At 36.6% G+C, this 24918-nt stretch overlaps 2 protein-coding genes across 2 annotated transcripts; both read right to left on the reverse strand.

Moving 5' to 3' along the window:
• Positions 1 to 3281: 3281 nt before the first annotated feature.
• LOC120339520 (uncharacterized) lies at positions 3282 to 9920 on the reverse strand. The gene is made up of 6 exons (XM_078116313.1): positions 9744 to 9920; positions 8597 to 8670; positions 8494 to 8509; positions 7560 to 7904; positions 4199 to 4410; positions 3282 to 4046 (listed from the first exon to the last, which is right to left on the reverse strand). The coding sequence occupies exons 1-6, from the start codon at positions 9826 to 9828 to the stop codon at positions 3846 to 3848; spliced, it is 933 nt and encodes a 310-aa protein (XP_077972439.1). The 5' UTR covers positions 9829 to 9920; the 3' UTR covers positions 3282 to 3845.
• A 3121-nt stretch (positions 9921 to 13041) lies between these two features.
• LOC144427311 (uncharacterized) lies at positions 13042 to 17889 on the reverse strand. Its single transcript, XM_078116316.1, has 6 exons — positions 17721 to 17889; positions 16847 to 16920; positions 16745 to 16760; positions 15849 to 16193; positions 14927 to 15138; positions 13042 to 14607 (listed from the first exon to the last, which is right to left on the reverse strand). The coding sequence occupies exons 1-6, from the start codon at positions 17767 to 17769 to the stop codon at positions 14410 to 14412; spliced, it is 894 nt and encodes a 297-aa protein (XP_077972442.1). The 5' UTR covers positions 17770 to 17889; the 3' UTR covers positions 13042 to 14409.
• Positions 17890 to 24918: the final 7029 nt, after the last annotated feature.

The raw sequence follows: 24918 nt of genomic DNA on the forward strand, positions 1-24918 counted from the left end.
CTAACACAGACAGTCCCCAAACTCGTAATGGACCTTTCCCCGACCTTTGATCTCAGAAAATTTTTTCTTATACTTTACTATTGCAAAATTTTCGAAGCCTATTTTAAGAATGATTTCGTGAGTTGGCGTCTGCAATATGGGGTATTTGTTTCAAAACATCATTATAATTCATCGCATACAACAATCCGTTTTTTTAAAAAGTACCGGTGAAGAATTTTAGCTTAGTCTATCACCGCTATTTCTACACCAGTTTGTTATTACTGCAATTAAACTAGAACTCCTAAGAAGACAAAGTGAACATTGAATTATGTGATTTATATTCAAATTTTCGAAACACAACTGAAAATCAACGAATAGTGTTCAAAAATGCGGAAACGAGGTAATGTTTACGGCCACGCCTGAAAATCTGCCGAGTGAAAAAAGTGTCTGAGCGGATGCGAAAGGGAGCATTGTTACGTCAATCTTTGCATCTTGCTGATTAGCCAATGTCATGAAGTAAACAAGAAGTCGATGCTCGGGGAAAGATCCATTACTGACTGAAACCCTAGCATTTGTGCGTGGTAGGTTAAAGTCATTGGGCTCAGAGGTTATTCGTAAAGTAGGGGAAAGTGGGGAAGGTTGGGACACTTTTTTTCTTTTTCATATTTTGAGCCCTTTATTCTGCACATTCATATGACTTTGCGGGATTAATGCAGGGAGGGGTAAATGTAGTTTTTATTCAGCGACTAAGAAATTCTCTCGCGACACACATCTCACCACCAAAATGCTTTGAAAAACGTTTGTCAAGTGTCCCACTGTACCCCACTTGTGGGGCACATTCGGACAGACCCTGGGGCACAATGGGTCATTCTGTTAAAATTCAACGAAGTATGCCCTTAAAAATAAGCAATCAATCAGCATAATCGTCTAAAGAACAGGGAGACCTCAAATTTGAAGATTTAAGATTTTTAAAATCAATGTTCAACCGAAATATTACACTAAAAAATTCGCTTACAAATTAAATTGTTTTCTAATCCGAATCTAAATCTGGAAATATTTTTGATTCTCGAATATATTTCATATTGGACCACGAGTCGAAAGATACCATACTGTTACATAAAAATATAACGCATCTCTAGGTCTCTAAGCACTTGTTGTATCAAACACTGTCGAATTGTGCCATGTAGGGCATGTCATACTGAACCCCGGTCCATTGTTCCCCATAACCAACAAATATCTTCATATCATCCCACGGCGAAATTCGGAAGGCACATCCACTTGCCAACGTTATAAATATTTCACAGTGGACTATAGCTGAAAGATATCAGACGGTGGTTTGTCACGTTGAAAAGGCTAAGTTAGAAAAAAGAAAAAAATGGTACGGTGAAATTTTAGTTTCAACCCCCCAAAACCAATTTCACCTCATAGCTTGCGTCGCTCTACCCGTCCGCTGTCCGTTTGCGGGGACGTTGTAACTCACCGAAGGGTGGATCGAAACATCAAACCGCGGACCGGATTCCGAATATAGTATTAGTGTGAGAGCTGATTTTCCACTGTGCCCCATGTCCCAACGTGCCCCACCTTCCCCTACACAATTCGATATCATCCTCAAATCAAACGAAGAAAAATTAAACTTGAGCAATCTAGTCAACTGCTGCATTCGCCTGGTTATCAAATCAGAACATATAAACCTGAAACGGGATCAACGGCAAGCTAAGCGCTAGCAACCAGCATATCATTTCAACGGTGATTAACTGTGTACGTTTCTAGTTTCGGTAGTGTTTCACAAGACAATTCGGTAGTGTTCTACAAGACAATTTATTTTAAACATGTTCACATAAAGTAAAATTAAGCAATGCTTTTTCCCTACTAAAACTTAAATTATAGGTATAAATTATAAATATAAAATTATTATATATTACTTAAATTACCAAATGAAATACCAAGGTACAGAGGGATTTTTTTACACAGCAATAATGGATTGTTCGAATTTTGAATTAAACCATAGTTTTGACAGAGAGAGAGGGGAGCATACTATAAAAAAACTTGCCAGTTTTAAACTGTGTAAATTACTTGACAAATTCTTTTTAATGTTTTATTTTTCCGAAACGAAACTTCAATTTTATGAGCATCGAAAGAGATGTCACAAACAAATACAGCAAAGAAATTGAAAACTTAGACTCAAACGTTGGGAATATATATATATATTCGTAAAATCTTTCTTGCCGTTGATATGGCTATTTTCCGGGGAAAAGTATTTCAATCAAAATATACGGTCATAGCAATTGTTATATGAAATGGATATATATTGATATAGCGAAATTGACGTAGGGTCGGCTCTGAAAACATCTTCGGAATCGCTAACATCGTACTAAATTTTTTTTTAACGAAGCGGTATCATTCTGAAAAGGTTCCCTGTCGTTAGGAAGGTGAAAAAAAGAAACTCTGAGATATAATAAAAAAATACGAAATATAAATTTGGTATGACCAGAATGTGCATAGTCATGGTCAAGTTTATTTTTTCCATCCAGTAAAAAAGTAACATGCAATGTTCAGACGAATAATATGAATACACATTTCAATGGAGACCGGAAGTCGGGGGGAACCAAAGATGGTTCGAGTAGCAGCGACACCCAAGTTTCAAATATCTAAATAAACATTAGCAAGTTTTAGCAACTAGATTGTTGTATCAATGTTAGTATTGATGAGCGAGGCTTTGATAGTTAGGCCATCTAATTGAAAGTTAAACAACCAACATCGTGCAAAACCAATAACATGTGATTAACATTAGGTCTGCTCGGAGGCTAATGGGGTATTCCCCATTTTAGCAGAATGCCAAGCAGCAAAAATGCTGAATTGAGTAAAACCCTTTATTTCCGCTGGTCAAAATTGAATTTTTTACACCCCTTTTATATTATGACATAAATAGTTGATCAAACACGCTAGTACATTTCCCAATATCTCTTTAAAAAGCTTATTTTTGCCGCTTCCCACTAAAACCCACCCAAATTACGTAGCGCAAACGCGTCCGACCATACGCCGGTAAGAAAAGAGAAATTTTAAAAATTTTTGAGAAAAAGTTTCTCACTTTTAACGCTCTGGTCAACACGTGATCGATATGCGTGAGAAAAAGTTCTCTTTTTGACGAGCTTTACGTCACCTTCAAAACAAAACGAGAGTGGGCTTTTGAAGTGAAATGATATTCGTTTTATCGAAGAGTATTTGATCGCGTGCTGTCTGGTATCTTTGTTTGTTTTTTATGAACCGGAGAACGTCGCTCGCGCGTTCAAAATACTTCGTTTTCAACTAACAACAGATTCTGTTTTTATTTTTAAACTTTGAAATATTCATACAAATAAAATCGACCTTCTAGTAAAATAAAAATTATACATAAAAAAAATATGATGATGTCACCGTGGTTAAGAACACTCAGATCAATCATGGATTATAGTTGGATGCTTAAATTGATTACATTTGTTAGTGCCGACAAAATTGAAATACTTTAGACATACCTTAAGCCTGAAAATAACATATAAATAAGAAATAACATGTAATTGACAAATCATATCCAAATTAATAAATTTTCCAAGATCCTGGGGGTTAGGAAAAAAGGGGTTTAAATGAAAGAGCCTGGGTTGGTAAGTTACCGCTGTCACAGTCTATTGCTTTAGGTTATTACTAAAGTAAGTGTGCGTATTAGTAAAGGAAGTATGTTATACATGTTAAAAGACATGACAGGAAATGTTACAGAGAAACAGGTAATAAAAACATACTTATTAGCATTCATTTGAATTTACTGTACAACACAATATCGTTCATATCGGAATAGTTGAATATTCTGAAATATTCTGTATTCAATGTTCAAGTTATATTTCATTTTCACAGATGGCTCCGAGATAACTCCAGTCTGGATCAACATTATGAAACCCTTGCTCAGCTCGGCTCGGGTCTCGATCGACTATAAGCACAACAGTTGTTCTCGATTCATGGGGGAACGGAGAACCTGGGTACCAAACTTCTTTCGGCAGAGATACATCTGTACCATTTGTTAAATACAGCTTACCGTTCTGTAAAAATGAAATAGAAATATGATAATATTGGTGATAGAGAGGTTACAATAACATGGGGTTTCAATATCCAGTATCTTTTATTGCAGAGTTCATGTAAGGTCACATAGAGATAGGCAACGCAGTTCAGTTTCAATAATATACTGATTCACCTCGTAAATCATTCCCGTACGAATCCACATGTTTCCCCATCCATTAGGGATAATTGTGCGTAAATAATCTTTCAGCAGATTGAGGTGTGTGACGTCATAAATATTAGCCACCTTGTCTTCACAGAGTATTTCAGCAACTCTTAATGTGACGTTCTTCTTGTCATAAACGATCGCTCGGAAACATTTCGAATTGTAAATGACACCACAGTTATCTGAAAACAAACATTACAGCCAACAGGTCATAGAAAATTAATGAAAGGTATTTTTCATATTTATTTTATAGACTCTTACTCCGGGCAAAGATCTTCACAAGAATTCATTTTGCTACCATGTTCCGGAAGGACGCGAACCGTCATAGTTCGGCCAAGCCAACATAATTTATGACACACTGGGTTAGGTGGAGGTTACTTCTACTCCATTATTGATGTACTGGGTGAGAAGGAGGGAACAGGGCTGACACAGTCAAGTGTAAACGTGTGAACTGCAATGCTAACGTAATAGAGTTGTATAATGAAATAACACCCCAAAGATTCTGTTTACAATCATCCGACACTCATCGGTTGGTCTTTCAATGCCTGCCCAACTTAAGACCCCATGGGTAAGAAAGCGTTGTACAAAAGATCTAAAGAACCTAGTCAGCAATTCCATAAATTAGTTGAAAATTTGGTAAAAATTATATCTTGCCCAATTGAAATATTGACCTGCAGAAAGTGTAGAACATATCTTGAAGTATTTAAAAACGCATGAGAAGGTACATTTACGGCTCAAAATAATTGTTTTTTCTTCAGCGGAATAATTGATGATTTTCTGCCTAATTTTCTTCAGTTTTGTAACATAAATTCTCATGCTATTTATGTTACCTTAAAATGTATTTGTTCAACCAAAGTATGTGTTAAGTTTTACCTCTGATATCTGTGCTTAATATAAATATTGCACTGTACACTATTGGCAACACTGGGCTAAACAGAGCTGATGGGAATTTGCCTTGTGTTGTCACTCCTTGACGCGTCACTCCGTGACAATTTTTTAACTTTATTTTAATTATCTGACATATTTCAATAACTATTTGCCTCAAAAACTGAGACGTCACTTTGGGGGTAGGGCCCAATAATTTACCAATTTGGCAGTTAATAGTTGCTTGTTGTTCTTTCGCAGCACTTCAAGAGATCTCGTCACTCCGTGACGTCACGGAGTGACATAAGTATGTCATTTTTGGAAAATATTATTTTTCTGTATGCGAAGTACTATAATATTGGGTTTGAACTGCAAATTCTTCCACTTTGCCCTCTATTTACTTTGGATCTTACCCACAATGAAACTTGAATGACATGATTGAATGGCAATGGCAAGTTTTTTAAAACTATCGATGACCAAAATATTTGACCTAACATGTGCCGGTTTTGAACAATATGAACGAACTTATTGTAGACTACAATTGAAAAAATATGTAATCTGTTGGAATGACACAATAAATATGGCAAAATGCATCGTTTTGCAATATAATTCGACATTTTTGTAAAAGGCGTAAGTGAATTCAAATAATTCACAAACAATATTAAATCTCAAGTTTTAACATCGACATCTGGATTTTCGTTTATATTCATTTATCGGGTTAACTCATAGGATGCGAAAAATCATGAAATGTGAAAAAAATATGATGTTTGTTAAAAATTGAAGATACTTCCAATTAGAAAACGCCAGTGCGTCACTCATTGTCACCAATAATTATTTTTACGTGCTAACTATATCATGAAGCTGGAAAAAGCAAAAATGATGCGATAACGAGTTTTCGCAGGGACTTATTTATCACTGTCTTCTTGTTCTGAATATGCAGACTAAGAGTACTGTGTTTGGGGCCCACTGCTTCTATGTGTGCTTTGCAAGCAGATGCAAGTACTACCTAACAAAAGAGACTTCAACGCAAAAAAAAAATGCTTTTCTATGGTTAATAAATTAGATATTCAAATAACAAAACTCGTCGCATGGTGCAAAGATTCTTAAACTGAATTGCATTAACGGATCCTCCAGATTCTGTATTTTGAATTGCCCATACTTTGTCAAGTCACTGCAATAAGCTTCCAGATATATAGGAGTGGAATAATTATGTTTGTTTCATGTTGTCTGTGCAACATAGCTTTTTACTTATCTATATAGATTATTAAAGTTAGTGCACTCGTTTAGCATATTAATATGAGGGAGACACAAGCAGAACGACAAAAAAATATAATGTATCCCAATTTTTTGTTCAAATGTTTTGTAATTTCGAACAAATAACTAATTTTGACCTAATACAACTAATTGTTCAACATTCTTAATACCATTTTAATGATAAGGAATTTTTGTCACTCCGTGACGTCACGGAGTGACATGCGACTAGTTGGGCTGCTTCCTGAAAAATATTTGTTGTACAATGAATTTTGCATAAATGTAGAGACTAATATCTCTAGAATACAGAGACAAGTTATTATAATTGATATGTCATGAAGCTTTTGACGAAATTTGGTTGATATATCGCAGTCATTTTATGCATTCAACTTTTTGTCACTCCGTGACATCACTTGTTTTGTCTCGTCGTTTGAAAAATATTTGGTTGAAAGTGAAAAGTGAATTATGGTAAATACATCAGTGTTACTGCTACTAATTGGCATTCTAAAAATAGCCAACAACCAAGACCTTGATATAGTAAAATTGATTAAATGTGTGAAATGTCACTCCGTGACATTTATGAAATTGCTGTAAGTACACTTTTTCCTTATTTATGATAATATGAAACAAGAGACCTATGCTCAAATATATGGACACGTTTACCGATTCCAAGGAAAGCACCAACATTAAAAGACATCAGTTATAACAGTGAGTGCAAGCCTCGCTTTTACGAGACAATTACGGTTTGAGTTAGTTTAGTGTCACCGCGCTGTGTTACGGCATCGGAACTGCACTATCTTTAGAAGTTTCTGTCTTGTGACAGCGTGAATTGAAATTGCCACATGGTCCGACTCACAACTGTAGTAACACCAACGATCCGAGTCACTACTGTAGTATAACACCAAGTACGGCGCTATTCGCCATTTCCCATTAACAAATCTTAGCAAAGCAAAGATTTTGTTACTACCCATCGACGTTCGATGGCACGTGATCAAAGTAACATGGAGAAGAGTGCCATCATAAAAACAAATCCACTACGTGTCAAAAAACGAATTCCACAGTGCTATCAGGAACATTTGAAAAAAAAAAGGAATAGCTTTATAAAAAAAAAATTTATCTTTGACCACTGAAAATTTCAGAGCAATTGGTCCTGTAATCAAAGATAAAAGCGACTTTTTAGGTTGTTCGCTAACGTGTCCAAAATTCTTGTTCTAACCTGTGTTCGAAGTCAAAATCGACTGTTGGAACGATTGAGTGGAAGCAATCGAAGTGATCGATCGACCTGTGAACACGTTTTCAACCACAGTTGTGGTCGTGACGTCATGAACTCTTTTGGTACTTCTTGTTGCAGATGACGTAACGGCTTTGGTGAAGTCATTACCTTTAGTGGTGGTAACGAGAGCCGCCTCATCCAGCACATTTAGAGTTGTTGCGTCAAACTTGGTGACTTGGGTTGAATGAACCTTGTTGCCATGGTGAACTTCGGTTGTTATGGTAACTTCATCTATCTGTTTATCCAGTAATGCGTTTTCCAGCGTTTTAGCCAATTTCCCTCTCAATTCTGGGCAAATAAACAATATTTCTCAATTTCTCAATTTTTTTTATGTTGGGTATATCGTAAACGGTTGATAAATTATCGACGCCAACACCAGCTTTCAAACACGGACAAATATAAAATCCTAATGCTAGACTCATGAAATCAGGCTTCCTCAACCATCTAGTGTTGGGGGCCGCTTTCACATGATGAAATTTATTGCGAGCCACAAAGCTTTCACCAAATCTAAATACCAATCAAGTTCTGATTTAGGTAAAAACTTACGTAATACATAATAAAAATAATTTTTTTTTACTAAAAATCAATCAAATAAAAAATTACCCTTGATGAGTTGATTCGAAGGTGGATACTTATATTAAAACATTTGAATGACATTTATCATTGAAACAATGAAAGTCGTCACTCTACGCGCCACGTCGTCTTAGGCGCAAAAAATTTGAAGACAAAGGCTTTCACGATTACAAGTTGTATTTTGTTTAAAAAATCCAATAACAAATAAGATCCAAATCACAAAACCCAGAATGTCTACAATGTTGCCCCTAACTAAATTCATGTTATAAAGTGAAATAACGTGGAAAATTAACCAATATCTTACCATATTCATTCTTTGCCTGAAAAAATAAAACAATAAATTTGAGTCGGTTACAAAGGGGTTAAGGAACATCAAAATAAGCGCAATATGATCCACAATTATTCACCGTGATTGTTTTCTCATGGCGATATGACGTCATCACAGCACTGCCTATGAATTGAACTTTCACAGAGATGTCGACTGGAAATGAGAGAAAAATATATTATGAGTTATTTATTTATCGGGTATAACAAATTAATTTGTAAAATGTAAAATGGGCGCCATAACAAAGATGGTCCAGTCACATCGTGTTAAGTGCTATGCTTGACAAGGTTTATGATCGCAGATTTTGAACTTCGGGTTCCAATCGTTTTTCCTTTCCTTACTGAGGATCAGTGATTCCCCTTCGCCCCCTAGATGAATACCCCCTAAAATTTCAAACACCTTCCCTAATTTTCAGGTGTGACACCATAATACTTTAATTCTTAACGTAAATAAAAATTCATTGGAATATTCAGAAAGTGGCTCATATGCCAGAGAAGATGATCAGTAAAATACATAACACATTTTTATGAGTCACAAATAGTTTTATCATTGATAACAAAATATCTACCAAACCCTAAATTTGAAGAAAAAAGAATTAAACTCCGGAGAATTTGAAAATACGACTCCGAGTCCGTAGAATTTAGGAAAAATAATCCAATAACGTGCCTGTCCCAACATTTTTATAAGACCCTGAATTTAAAAAATGAGACTCCGACTCGAAATAATTTGAAAATACGATTACGACTTCGTAAAATTTAAAAATAGGACTGCTACTACGGATAATTTGAAAATATGACTCCGACCCCTCAGAATGACTCCGATTTCAGAAAATTTGGAAAAAATATTTTAACCGGTTGCCTGTCCAACATTTTAATAAGACTCTGGCTCCTGAGAATTTCAAAATAGGACACAGGAGAACGTAAAAATAAGACTACGACTACGGAGTACTTGAAATAAGACTCCAAATCCGGAAAATTTAAATATACGACTATGACATTGGAGAATTTGTTAATACAAGTCCGACTCCAGATAATTTGAAAAAGACCCCGATTCCAGAGAATTTGGAAAGTAGTCTCCGACTCCGGGGAAATTCAAAATAGGACTCCGATTTCGTAAAATTTGAAAATACGACTCCGACTCCGAAAATTAGCCACCTGGACGCAACCAATGCGCAGCAATAATTGTTAAACATTCTGGTGAATAAATTAATAATATTAAAACAAAATCACCTGTCATGACGACTCCAATGCACATGAACAGCAGCTTGAAAGCTTTCATTGCAGACTTGCTCAAAATCCTCCCCAGTGGCTGCATGCAATTCTTCTACCAATACTATTTCTACTCTTAGTTGAGCAATTTATATGAGCAAACATTTATAAAAAAATTTATAATCAGACTCCATTACATTGCGGCCTAAATGAAACCCTGAGCAAAAATAACAAAGGACGTCCTGGTTACGCTTCTAAATCTACACAGTCAAAAAGTTTGCAATTTTCAATGGCATTCCCGTGCAATTGTCTGGCGTTGATTGTCGACATCAAGCTTGTTTAGTAATAAATCATATTTGGCCAAGCATAATTCTATTCCATTTTGCGTGATTAATTTATTACGTCATAAATATTATTTGTGTAACTGTATGGCATCATAGGTCATTATAGAGCGCTTCCGCGTGTGGGTTGCAACTGTTGAAAATCTTTGTTATGAGAATACACGATTTGATATACACAACAAGTAATATAACAATATAGATACAACAAGCCGGTAGGCGCCTAGGATATCCGCTGATTGTTGAGCCCACACTCAAGCAACCGGTTACCATCCACAGAAATATGCGGGTCTATAACTGCAGAGTGATTTTGTGAGCGGGTGGCTATCGAAACTGGGAACTGCCAGTTCATTTAAGCGCTGCGCGTTTCGTATACATTCTTGCGTATACGATAGTTAATACTTAAAATAATGTTCACTAAAGTCCCTAAGGCTTCCCCAGTTCATGGAGTATCGAGATGAAACACGACTTGTTCGCAAGAGTGTTTTCTTCCGCGGGAGGTACCGTCAATTTCAATTTTCGACTGGGTTGACAAGAGCAATAAATTGTGAAAAAATTGGCGATTTCACAACGTTGTTGCCATGGAAACGTAACTTTAATCCGGTCTTTCTGTAAAACGCATATTACATTACTAGGGTGGCAAATTTCATTCAGATTGATTCAAATGTATAGAGTCTATAGGCGAACAAAATTTAGTTACCTCCATATTGGTACATACACTTCTGGAGCGCCGTTTGAAAAGCTTATAAAATATCATAATGTAGGAAACATACCAAACACAAAATAATACCCCCCCCCCCCTCATTATATATCCTCCCCAGTTGAGAAACGCAGTTCTAAGCTTGGCTAGGCGTATTTTAAATTTGATCGGGTAACATTTATATCTCTCCTAACCCCATGCTAAGCATTACGACACAACAAACAACTGTTAAGTCAAAAGAATCATAATACAAACAAAATTACCGTTACAATAATACACAATAAATAATAAATCAAGGATTAATTTTTCAAATCGGGTATTTTGACCTCCTGGTCCGACAGTGGAGTCAGTCTCAGGAATGTAATAACCTCCTAGTCCGAATATAATGTACGCAGGGTTGTTCAGAACGAATCGAATATCAGAGTATTCGAATACTTTTCGTTCTTGGAATGCCGTGATAGCCAGTGGACTCGTTCTTTTCTTTCTTGTTGGACACAAAATGGAACTATAGGACCTATTATGATGTTGTTAATCCGCATGTTAGTATTTTTTTCTTCTTGGTACCGTGTGAAAAAAGGGTACTCCCGAAGTATGTGAACCAAGATGGCGGACACCGGAACGTAAGTCTGTGTACCAGGGTTAGACCATAATTTTATTTCAATTTTTCCTATTTTAGTAAGACTCGTAATAGGACTAGCCAAGTGAGTCCAGTAGTATTTGTACTTGGAATTATGGCCTAACCCTAACATGGTACACATACTACGTTCCGGTGTCCGCCATCTTGGTTCACATACTTCGAGAGTACCGAAAAAATCGCTTTTCTCATTAACTACTGGATCAATGACGTTGGAATTTTCAGTGGCGAAAGATTGAAGGCATTTACTCTTATTTAATTTAAAAATTCTTTAGGCTCTATGCCTGGGATTCGTTTTTCATGTCCTATGACGTCATCAAAATAAAAACATTGCACTCCTTGTGACGGTTCCGCTTTCGCGTTAGCGATCTTGTGGTCAGGCGAAGTCGTAAACACCGCACGGGTAGACTGCTGTGAATGGCCGCATACATGTACTACTTCGTGCGCATATATTTGGGATCGCTTCCCTGCTTAGACGTCCGTAGTAATTAGGTAAAATACAATCCAGCTGAAGACTAGCTATATTGTGGTAAACACGACGTTCGAGTTGGTCTTATAGTGTTATTGGACAAGTAGTGGACCTATAGATCGTTTTGTTAACATGTTGTTGTTTTTGTTGTTATTTGTCACAGAAAAAAATTTCTGGCTCTTCTCTTTGATTACTAGACCAACCGCTTTGAACATTTCAGTGCTTAAAGATGAAAGGCTATTCCGTTTATTAGTTTCAAATATTCCGGTGAGCTGTATGGGATTCGTTATTGTATGCTATGGCGTTATCCCGCGCACGCATATGAGCGCTACGTGTCCATATTTTTGAACATAGCTCTCTTGATTTCTTGTATTGTGAAAAGGCTATAGGTTTAACCTATAAATATAGAAATATAAAATAGATCAAATGGTCTAATCAATTGGTTAACCGAGACCTCTTGTCAAAGTACGATTTCAGTATCAGGTTAGAATTATTATATTTCTCTCGGGAGAGAGGTAACGTGGCTTAATCATATTGCTAACTACGTCTACTCATAGACTTACCAGCCTAAGTTGAGTATTGAAATAGCTGAACCATTGGTTCTCAACCTTTTTGTTTTCGTGACCCATTTTTGTTGCCCAGAAATTCTTGTGGTCCTTTAACTTTTTATTGCAAAGGGAAAACTACAAGAAAAAAATAAAGTTTATAATTAGAATGGGTAGCAGAAAACAGCATTGTCATTGATTGCTGCTACAATCAAAATTAACTATTGTGACATAAATAAAACTAGCAATTTTAAATAGTTCTGTGGCCCAGCAGTGGGCCATGCCCCTCTAGTTGAGAACCAGTGAGCTAACCACCAAATTTTCATATTTATGGCTCATTTAGAGTACTTATGGATCCACTACTTGGACTTAGTGTAGACATAAAATACCTAACTAGTTGAATTCAAAACTCTCTGCATGCAAAATTCTGACCACAGCGTCTTGTCATCAAACTAAGCAACAAACTCTCTTCCTATAACGTGCTGCCCGGGGAAGCTGGCTCTTGACACGTCACTGAATGAAGGCATTATATATATATTTGTGTTTATTCTAAGTCTTTTATATATTGAAATAACTTGAACATGAAATTAGGTAAAACTAAATAATTAGAACAAATTGGGTAAAAATAATAAATTGAAATTTTATTGGAAACATCAAAAAAAATGCAAAAAATAGTTTGTTTGATAGAAATATAACAAATTAAATTAAGCTTTACTAAACTTGATATTATCACAGTTTAGTTTTTGTTACTGTATTGAATACTGTAAGTCAGAAGACTCAAGATTCAGGATTGGTTCTTTGTGGATACGGCATCTTGAGGTTTAAAATAGCAGAAGCATCAGGCATAATTGGCAAGCGGCTGCCTTCCAGGCCAACCGCCAACGAAGAGAGCAAGATATATATTTTCTCTCGCACGTGTAATGGGGGGGGGAGGGGGGTCGGAGTCTAATAATATAAATTCGGATATTACCACAATACTCAGATCCGACTAATAGCATTGAATAAGTGGTAAGCATATAAACATAAAAATATATACATAGCTTGCACAAGGACACTATGGTTCGTGGCAATATTCAATCAAATCCAGATGCTGTGTAAGCGAACACGATTCCCAACACAGCAATTGAGCTTATGAGCATTGAATTCAGTGGAATTGATTGTGTGGAGTAATCAGACTGTTTTTTCTCAATATAGATTTCGAATTTTATCCAAATGTCATGTGTGCAGCTTTTTAACACGACTATTGTGATCTATGTAGTGCTGGGAATTTAAGTGATAACACTTTAACCGTTGACTGAGTAAAATTTAAAAAGGATCGTAACGGTTAACCATCTTAAATTAGTCAACTGATTAACCGGTTAACCATTGCCAGCCCTAGATATGTATTTACGTTTGCGCGCTGCTGGATGCCAAAGAAACCAAAGTGACTATTTCTGCAAAGCCGTGTATAGAATGAAAATACATGCAAAACATGCGTGATTAGTACTTGTCCCACAACTCATTTGTATCATATGATTCTATGTGGGTTACACATAACCTTGTATGCACGGTCGATTTACTGCATATGCTTGTGTGTGGGGGATACTGCATATGCTTGTGCAACTGTGAATCGTGGGAATAGTACATTAAAGTATCAGTGATCTACTTAAGTGGGCAACAATTCTGATAAATTGAGTCTTATTTTCGTTTCTTTGGTATATCAATCGGATGCGGTCATGGATGTTTTAAAATAATTCAGTTTTTTTGAAATTTTGTAATATGCTAATTTAAGTTTCTAGTTTTTTACTTGGTTCATTGACAAATAAATGAAGGTCTTTGTCTTAATATATTATTTTTAAACGGGCATTTCACGAGTACTTTACTGCATATGTTTGTTCTATTGTGGTCCGCGTAAAAGTTTGAGCGCAAATGAATATGCATATGGAGGAAATAAAATCACTGTAAAACTCAATACTCGTAGCTGTCTGTTTTTAAAGATTATGAATCAATCTATGGGCAAAGTTATGATTCATTTTCACAGAGGGCACCGAGATATAAATCGGAAGCAGGAACAATAAAAATCGCTGGTTTGTGATTCAGATTTTGGTCGACACTAACAACAACAGTTGTACGTGATGCATCGGGATAAGGATAATCAAATAGCCAAAATTCTGTTGGAACAGATACAATTTGACCAATCGTTGAATAAAGCTCACCGCCCTGTAAAAATGATATATAGATGTTTTAAAAATATATTGATATTGATAATAAAGATGAATGCATTCATGTAAAAATGAAATGTGGCAACCATATCCGTCATATTGTCTTGATGAGTTCACGTAATGTTATATAAGCAGCGTGATTCAGACCAAACACTCGCAGTTTTCTTAATTTAAATTAATTTCTGGGGTATAAATAATATGTAACATTTAATTTTGCGATCATTAAATAACTACTTTCCGTTCAGTATTTGAGTATTTTTTTGGACTTGCTTGAAAAAGGGTTGGGAACCGCTGGACCCAATAATATACCTATTTACCTTGTAGGACATTCCCGTGCGAACTGCAATGACTTGCCCTCCATCAGGAATCATAGAGCGTAAATAACCTTCCAGCATGTTCATGTGTGTGACGTCATAGATATTAGCCAGTTTGTTTTCACAAACAGATTTAGCAACGCCCAAATTGACGTCCCTCGTCTCGTGGAAAACCGCTCGAAAGCACTTCAATTTGTAACGAACGCCGCAATTATCTAAAAATAAAAGTTGCAGTCTACGGAGTTTGGAATTGGACATTGAAATGACGATTTATATATAATTTAATTATTTATTCTAAGGGAGAGAAGAGCCGATAAGACGGCTTAATCGTATGGCAAACCATGGCCTGTCGTTCGGTTACTAGTCCAGGTCGGTAACGGGATTAGTTAGCCAATTATATGTTTTAGATACACGGACTTGAGGGTAGAAGAAGCCGTAACCGACCAGTGGTTAGATTACCTAACTACCCTACGGAGGCGAGGAGTCCAGCAATCTTCTCGGCACATAATCCTCCCCAACACGATTCGTACTCACAAATCCACGCGCGGTATAATCAGAGGTGCGGTGGCGAGCGCATCCCTAACGCCAAGCACGATGCGCCACGTCCACGAGCCGTATTATTAGTGGAGTTTATTATTTTTATATTCTATTTATCTTTTTACTAACAACCAACTATCCACCGTAACGGCCACTATATGTTCGGAAGATCAGAATATTTTTTATCGTCATTTCCAGCCAATTTATGACACTCTGGGTGAGGTGCTGGACATTGGTTACGACTGGACCAACATTGATTCATTAACATATTGACAGAGTGTCCCATGCTTATCGTGACTGATGACATGTCCCATGATAAATTTTTAATTAATCAATTTTGCAAGCCGTCTTTTTATTTGCGGTAAATATAAGAAAAACTTATTCCAACCTGTGTTTGCAGTCAAAGTCGACTTCTGCAACGATTGAGTGGATGCAATAGAAGTGATCGATCGAGTTGTGAACACGTTTTCAAGCACAGTTGCTGTTGTGACGTCACGAAATTTCGTAGTATTTCTTGATGCAGATGATGTAACGGCTTTAGTGATGTCATTCCCAATAGTAGTGGTAACAAGAGTCGTGTCATCCAGTCCGTTTGGAGTTGTTGCGTCGAATTTGGTGACTTGGGTTGAATGAACCTTGTTGCCATGGTAAATTTTGGTTGTAATGATGACCTCATCTATCTGCTTATCCAGCAACGCGTTTTCCAGCGTTTTAGTCAATTTCTCTCTCAATTCTGCGAAAAACAAAAGTTATGAACAATATTCCTCAATTTATACTTTGCTATCGGGTATATCAGTCTCCGGATATAGTTATATAGCGGACCACTTTTACACGAGGAAATACATTGCGGCCATAAAGGTTACTATAAAGGTAACTATATGCCAATCAAGTTTAAATTTAGTTGAAGATTTACGTAATACATTGAAATGCAAGTTTATTTACATAAAATCAATCAAGTAAAAAATTGCTTTTGAATTATTTGATTCGATGACCGAAGCAAATATTGAAATATTTGAATGGCATTTGCTATTCGAATAACACGCGACCTGCACCACTTTACTGGAAATTTCAATAGTGTAGGGGCCAGCTTTAGATGATGAAAATTGAGGGCAAAGGCTTTTGCTTATTGCTGTATTTTGATTGAAAGAATCATATCCAATATCGAATAGGTTTAAAAGTCAGAAGCCCAGAAATCAGTCACAAAGCTGCACCGTTCCGTAATTTTACTTTAGTCCGTATTTTACTATAAAATAGAAAACTGTAGTAAGTCAACCCAGAACTCACCATGCTCATTCTTTGCCTGGAATATAAAACAATAAAGTTGAGTCGGTTACAAAAGAGTTAATAAACATCAAAATAAGCGTAATACGATCCACAATTACTCACCGTGATCGTTTCCTCATGGCGGTATGACGTCATCATCGCACTGCCTCTGAATTGAACCTTCACAGAGATATCGACTGGAAATGCAAAAAGGAATATTCTGATCTATTCATATATAGTGAATTATCACATTGCATATTACGCGCCATATCAGAGATGGTCTGGTAACAGCGGGTAAAGCGTTATACTTCACTTCGATGGCAGTTTTAAAATAAGACTCCGACTCCGGACTGTTTTAATTTATATTACGAATCCGGAGAATTTTATTGATAATAAGTGAATTTGAAAATACGACTCCGACTCCAAGGAACTTGAACATAAATCTCCGACTCCGGAGAGTTTGAAAATAAGACTTCTGATCCGGAGAAATTCAAAATAAGATTTCGATTCCGGAAAATATAAAATAAGATCCCGACTCCGGAGAATTATAAAATACAACTCCGACTCCGGGGAAATTCAAAATAAGATTTCGACTCGGAAAATATAAAATAAGATCCCGACTCCGGAGAATTATAAAATACAACTCCGACTCCGGAGAAATTCAAAATAAGATTTCGACTCCGGAAAATATAAAATACAACTCCGACTCCGGAGAAATTCAATATATGACTCCGAATCCAAAGAATTTAAAAATAAGTCTCCAGCTTTGGAATCATAGAACGTTAAAGTATGACTTCAACTCCAGAGAATTTGAAATATTGACTCCGAATCCAGAAAAATTTAAAAAGAGGTCTCTGGCTCCGTAGAATTTGACTCTGACTCCGGATTGAGAGCTTTTGAAAATACGATTACCATTCCAAAAATAGCGAACCCAATCGACCTGCCATATTTCTTGAGCATTCTGGCAAATAAATTATTAATATTAAAAGTAAATCACCTGTCGTGGCAAATCCAATGCACATGAACAGCAGCTTAAAAGCTTCCATTGCAGATTAATTTTATTCCGAGCACAAAATCCTCCCTAGTGGCCGCATGCAATTCTTCTACCAATACTATTTCTACTCTTAGTTGAGCACTTTATATGAGCAAACATAAATTTATAACCAGATGAACTCCATAACATTGCATCCTAAATAAAAACCTGATTGAAAATAACAAACGAAGTCCTGGTGACGCTTTCTAATTTTACACTGTCAAAAAGTTTGCAATTTTCAATGTCATTTCCGTATAATTCCGTGGCGTGGATTGTCGTCATAAAGCTCGTTTATCAATGAGTCATATATGGCCAAGCATAATTGTATCTAAGTTTGAGTGAATATTTTAACGCGTCATAGACCTTAATTTGTATGATTGTATGACATCATAGGCCATCAAAACGCTTCCGCATGTAGATTGCAACTGTTGAACACCCATTAATATGAGAATACACGATATAATAACTTGTATGTGATATAACAATATACATGCAATATATATCAGGGCTTCCCTGACTGGGGGTTGAAATCCCGAAAGGGCCCGCGCAACAATTTAGGGGTTGCAAAGAGTACACCAATTTCACACAAAGTACTATATCGATTGTAATTTTTAGACTTTTCATTTATTGAAATTACAAAAAACATAAACTTACAATTTCGAGAGAATACGTAGGAATCAGGGAATATGGCGGCTGCCTACCAATGCCGACTTTGATCATAAAGAGACATGGAGTCGCGTAAAATTTTATTATATTGGAAGGGAAGGAGGGAATAGGAATACAATTGAGAACCTGATTTAAAAATTTTGAATCTCATCACCGGGTAAAACCTTGGCATTTTGCGTAACAAATTAAAGGGCGCTCCAGAAGTGTATGTGCCAATATGGAGGTAACTAATTTTGTTCGCCTAATTTACATCAAGTTGTGTAAAGGGACTGAAATCTATTGGTATATTCACTTGACTAACACAGACAGTCCCCAAACTCGTAATGGGCCTTTCCCCGACCTTTGATCCCAGAAAATTGTTTCCTATACTTTACTATTGTAAAATTTTCGCGGCCTATTTTAAGAATGGTTTCGTGAGTTGGCGCCTGCAATATGGGGTATTTGTTTCAAACCATCGTTATAATTCATCGCATACAACATTGTTTTTTAAAAGTACCGGTGTTAAGTTAAACAACCAACATCGTGCAAAACCAATAACATGTGATTAACATTAGGTCTGCTTGTAGGCTAAGGGGGTATTCCCCGATTTAGCAGGCTGCCAAGCAACATAAATGCTGAATTGAGTAAAACCCTTTATTTCCGCTGGTCAAAATTTAATTTTTTACACCCCTTTTATAATACGACATACATAGTTGATCAAACACGCTAGTACATTTTTCCGATATCTCTTTAAAAAGCTTATTTTCGTCGCTTCCCACTAAAACCCACCAAAATTACGTAGCGCAAACGCGTCCGACCATACGCCGATAAGAAGAGAGAAATTTCAAAAATTTTTGAAAAAAAGTTTCTCACTTTTATCGCTCTGGTCAACACGCGATCGATATGCGAGAAAAAAAGTTCTCTTTTGGACAAGCTTTACTCACTTTCAAAACAAAACAAGAGTGGGCTTTCGAAGTGAAGTGATATTCGTTTTATTGAAGAGTATTTGATCGCGTGCTCTCTGGTATCCTTGTTGGTTTATTATGAGCCGGAGAACATCGCTCGCGCGTTCAAAATACTTCGTTTTCAACTAACAAGATTCTGTGTTTATTTTTAAGCTTTGAAATACTCATACAAATAAAATCGACCTTGTAGTAAAATAAAAATTATACATAAAAAAATATGATGACGTCACGGCGGTTAAGAACACTCAGATCAAGCATGGATTATAGTTGGATGCCTAAAATGATTACATTTGTTAGTGCCGACAAAATTGAAATACTTTAGAGATACCATAAACCTGAAAATAACATATAATTGAGAAATAACATATAATTGACAAATCATATCCAAAATTAATAAATTTTCCAACATCCTGGGGTTTAGGAAACAGGTAATAAAAACATACTTATTATCATTTATTTGAATTTACTGTACAGCACAATATCGTTCATATCGGAATAGTTAGAATATTCTGAAATATTCTATATTCAATGTTCAAGTTATATTTCATTTTCACAGATGGCTCTGAGATAACTCCAGTCTGGATGAACATTATCAAACCCTTGCTCGGCTTGGCTCGGGTCTCGACTGACTAAGAGCACAACAGTTGTTCTCGATTCATGGGGAAACGGAGAACCTGGGTACCAAACTTCTTTCGGCGGAGATACATCTGTACGATTGGTTAAATACAGCTTACCGTTCTGTAAAAATGAAATAGAAATATGATAATATTGGTGATAGAGAGGTTACAATAACATGGGGTTTCAATATCTAGTATCTTTTATTGCAGAGTTCATGTAAGGTCACAAAGCAAGAGGCAACGCAGTTCAGTTTCAATAATATACTGATTCACCTTGTAAGTCATTCCCGTACGAATCCACATGTTTCCCCATCCACCAGGGATCATTGTGCGTAAATAATCCTTCAGCAGATTGAGGTGTGTGACGTCATAAATATTAGCCAGCTTGTCTTCACAGAGTATTTCAGCAACTCTTAATTGTGACGTTCTTCTTGTCATAAACGATCGCTCGCAAACATTTCGAATTGTAAATGACGCCACAGTTCTCTAAAAACAAACATTAAAAGTAACAGGTCAGAAAAAAAATACTAATAAGTTTTTTCCATTTATTTTATAGCCTCTCGCTACGAGCAAAGCACTATACAAGCATCTACCCTGCAACCATGTTCCGGGTGGAATCGAAGCTTCATGGTTCGACTCATTCAACTCAATTTTTGACTTACTGTGTTAGATGAAGGTTACTCCTACTCCATTACTGATGCATTGGGTGAGATGGAGGGAACAGAACTGACACCGTCAAGTGTGAACGTGTAAACTGCAATGCTGACATAATAGAGTCGTATAATGACATAACATCCCAAAGCTTCTGTTTACAATCATCCGACACTCATCGGTTGGTCTTTCAATGCCTGCCCAACTCATGACCCCCTGGGTAAGAAAGCGGACATGGGGTATGAACCCGGGATGTGTAAATTGACTGGTGACGTTGAACAGTGATTCTAGTAATCTAGTCAAACAACCGGATTTTTTTGTATAAAGCCCCGACACTAATGCAAAAATGTGAGATTTGGGGAAAACACCCTCGCCGCGTTTTAAAATAACAAATTAGTAATTATTCAGTTAGATTTAGGGTTAGAAAGGATTTGAAAATTTGAATTCCTAGGGTAATCTGCATTCCTAACCCTGACCTAAACCCTAACCGCATAATTACTATTTTTCTAGTAGGATAGTAAGCTGTCCTCTTATTCCAAATATTAGGGAAAAAATTTGTTCTAACCCATTTTCGCAGTCAAAGTCGACTTGTGGAACGATTGAGTGGAAGCAATCATAGCCATCGATCGAGTTGTGAACACGTTTCCAAGCACAGTTGCTGTTGTGACAACACGTAATTCCGGAGTATTTCTTGTTGCACATGATGTAACTGCTTTAGTGGTGGTATCCAGTTCATTTGGAGTTGTTGCGTCAAACTTGGCTTTAGTGATGTCATCACCAATAGTAGTGGTAACGAGAGTCGCGTTCTCTAGTCCATACAAAGTTGTTGCCTCAAACTTGACTTCAGTGACGTTCTTGTCATTTGTAGTGGTAACAGGAGTCGTGTCATCCAGTCCATTTGGGGTTGTTGCGTCAAACCTGGCTTTAGTGATGGCCTTACCAATAGTAGTGGTAGCGAGAGTCGCGTCATCCAGTCCATACGGAGTTGTTTCCTCAAACTTGGCCCCAGTGACGTCCTTGTCATTAGTAGTGGTAACAGGAGTCGTGTCATCCAGTTCATTTGGAGTTGTTGCGTCAAACTTTGATTGAGTGATGTCATTACCAATAGCAGTGGTAACGAGAGTCGTGTCATCCAGTCCATTTGGAGTTGTTGCGTCAAACTTGGCTTCAATGATGTCATTGTCATTAGTAGTGGTAAAGCGAGTCGCGTCATCCAGTCCATACGAAGTTGTTGGCTCAAACTTGACTTCAGTGACGTTCTTATCATTTGTAGTGGTAACAGGAGTCGTGTCATCCAGTCCATTTGGAGTTGTTGCGTCAAACTTGACTTTAGTGATGCCAGTACCAGTAGTAGTGGTGACATGAGTCGTGTCATCCAGTCCATTTGGAGTTGTTGCGTCAAACTTGGTGACTTGGGTCGAATAAACCTTGTTGTCCTGGTAAACTTTGGTTGCAATGGTAACTTCGTCAATCTTTTTATCCAGCAACGCGTTTTCTAGCTTTTCAGTCAATTTTTCTCTCAATTCTGCGCAAAACAAAAGTTATAAACAACGTTGCAAACTTCTTTGCTGTTGAGTATATTGATCTCCGCATGATTGATATATTGTTGACTTCAACACCAACTTTGAAATTTAGATTTTCAAAATACAAGGTTCTTAGATCATGCTTGCCCAACCATTTAGTGTTGAGGGCCACTTTCACGTGAGGAAATTTATAGCGGGCCCCAAAGTTTATACCAAATTTGGATATTAATCCAGTTAAATTTATCTAAGGATTGACGTAATACATATAAAGTTTGTTTACGTAAAATCATTCAAGTAAAATATTAGTTTTAAACTATTTGATATGATGGTCGAAGCAAATGTTAAAATATCCGAATCTCATTTACTATTTGAATAACAAGGAACTTTGCCACTTTACTGGAAACGGCAGGTCCCGAGTTGGGCCTAGCTTTAGGATTCTATATTAAAAAAAATTAAGGAGAACGGTCTTACCGTTCAGAAGTTATGTTGTGTTTTGTTAAAAAGTATCGAAGAGGAATTAAATTTCACATCCCTAAAAATTTCCACAATGTATCCCTACTCTAAATTCACTTTATAAAATGAAATACCGTAGTAAGTTAACCCATATCTCACCATGCTCATTCTTTGCCTAAAAATAAAACGATAAAGTTTAGTCAGTTACAAAAGGGTTAATAAACATCGAAATAAGCGTAATATAATCCACAATTACTCACCGTGATTGTTTCCTCTTGGCGGTATGACATCATCAACGCACAGCCTCTAAATTCAACCTTCACAGAGATATCGACTGGGAAGGAGAAAAGAAAATTTGAGGTATTTATTTATCGGGGATAACAAACTAAATTTTCACATTGCATATTAGGCGTCATAACAAAGATGTTCTGGTCACAGTGGGTGAAGCGTTATATTTGACTTTGTTGGTATCGCAGATTTTACACCTCGGGTTTATCGGTGATAAGAAATCTGAGAATATAACTCCGACTCTGAAAAATTTGAAAATACGATTGCAATTTCGGAGAATTTGAAGATATGACTCCGACTACAGAAAATACGACTCCGACCCCGGATAATTTGTAAATATGACTCCGAATCTGGAGAACCTAAAAATACGACTCCGGATCCGGAGATTTCGAAAATTCCGGAGTCGTATACGACCCTTAGTGGGCCATCATCCCTCAGGCCCTCAAATGACGAGTTTCCAAATTCTCCTCGCCTCACCCAGGATATAATAAATTCGGTAGGCAATATATGAGTCGATGTTTGTATCAAGCCTTGTTCGTTTCGTGAATAAGTATTGTAAGATAACAAGAGTGCTACGCTCAAATATATGGACACGAAAAAGTAATAGCCTTTTGGAGAAAAATACAATCTTTTACCCACTGAAAACTTCAAAGCAATTGGTCCAGTAGTTGAAGACAAAAGCGATTTTTTCCATAATAATAATATGAAAAATACCAACAAGAACATCAACGAGAATCGGTCGGAGACGGAAGACTTATCGATCGGAGGTTAGGGGATCCCCCAAAACAGCGCTCTTACTCCATAGTGACAGCGTGTGTCCAATCACTAATTAATTAAAAACTCGCTAATTATACGACATAATTCATCGAAAATCAATAGGCTTCCGTTCCAAACTATGATGAATGCACATGCAAAATTTGGAGCAGATTCAACCTCGCGCTCGTGAGATATCGCGTGTATCTAACAAACAAACAAACAAACAAACAAACAAACAAACAAACTATAAATAATCCAGAATAATTAATACAAAAACTTATATTGACGGGTCGACAAAAACTTCGACACCAGTCTAAGAATTTGAATCCAAAATATTTTGTCAACCGCGACCCGAATTTGAAACCAACACTCCGGCTCCGGAAAATTTAAAAATAAGATTCCGACTCCGGAAAACAGCCATCTGGAAGCAACCAATGCCCAGTCATGTTTTTGTTCATTCTCACAAGCAAAATATCAATATGAGGTAAATCACCTGTCGTGGCGAATCCAACGCACATGAAAAACAGCTTGAAAGCTTTCATTGCAGACTGATTTTATTTTAAGCACAAAATCCTCCCCAGTGGCTGTATGCAATTCTTCTACCAATACTATTTCTACTCGTAGGTGAGCACTTTATATGAGCAAACATTTATTTTAGAATTCCTAACCAGACTAACTCCATGACATTGCGGTCTAAAAGAGCAAAGTCAAACTGTCAAAAAGTTTGCAATTTTTAATGTAATTTCCGCGTAACTGTCTTGCGTGGATTGTCGTCATAAAGCCTGTTTATTGATAATTTATGTATTGCCAAGCATAATTCTATTCAAGTTTACGTGGGTACTTTATTTCGTCATAGACCTTAATTTGTATAATTTTATGACATCATAGGTCATTATGAAGCATTTACGCGTGTGGATTGCAATTGTTATGAATTATTGTTATGAGAATATGTAATATAACAATATAGATACAACAAGCCGGTAGGCGCTCAGTATCTCCGCTGATTGTTGAGGCCACACTCATACAACCGGTTACCATCCTCAGTATATTTGGAAGAAGTCAGAGGTGGGCAATTTCTTTTTTGAATGCGCCAGTTACAGATAATAAACTCGGCTACTGGACCGGAGGCATAAAACTCAATATGAAAAATGATGAATAAAAAAAGACAACAGTTAGGCTAACGTTTATATAATAATTAAGAGCACAATTTTACAATCGGGGTCATTATGACGTTATTTTCATAGATATTTTCAACGAAAATGTG

Source organism: Styela clava, chromosome 9 (assembly GCF_964204865.1).
Source record: "Styela clava chromosome 9, kaStyClav1.hap1.2, whole genome shotgun sequence".
NCBI classification, from domain to species: Eukaryota; Metazoa; Chordata; class Ascidiacea; order Stolidobranchia; family Styelidae; genus Styela; species Styela clava.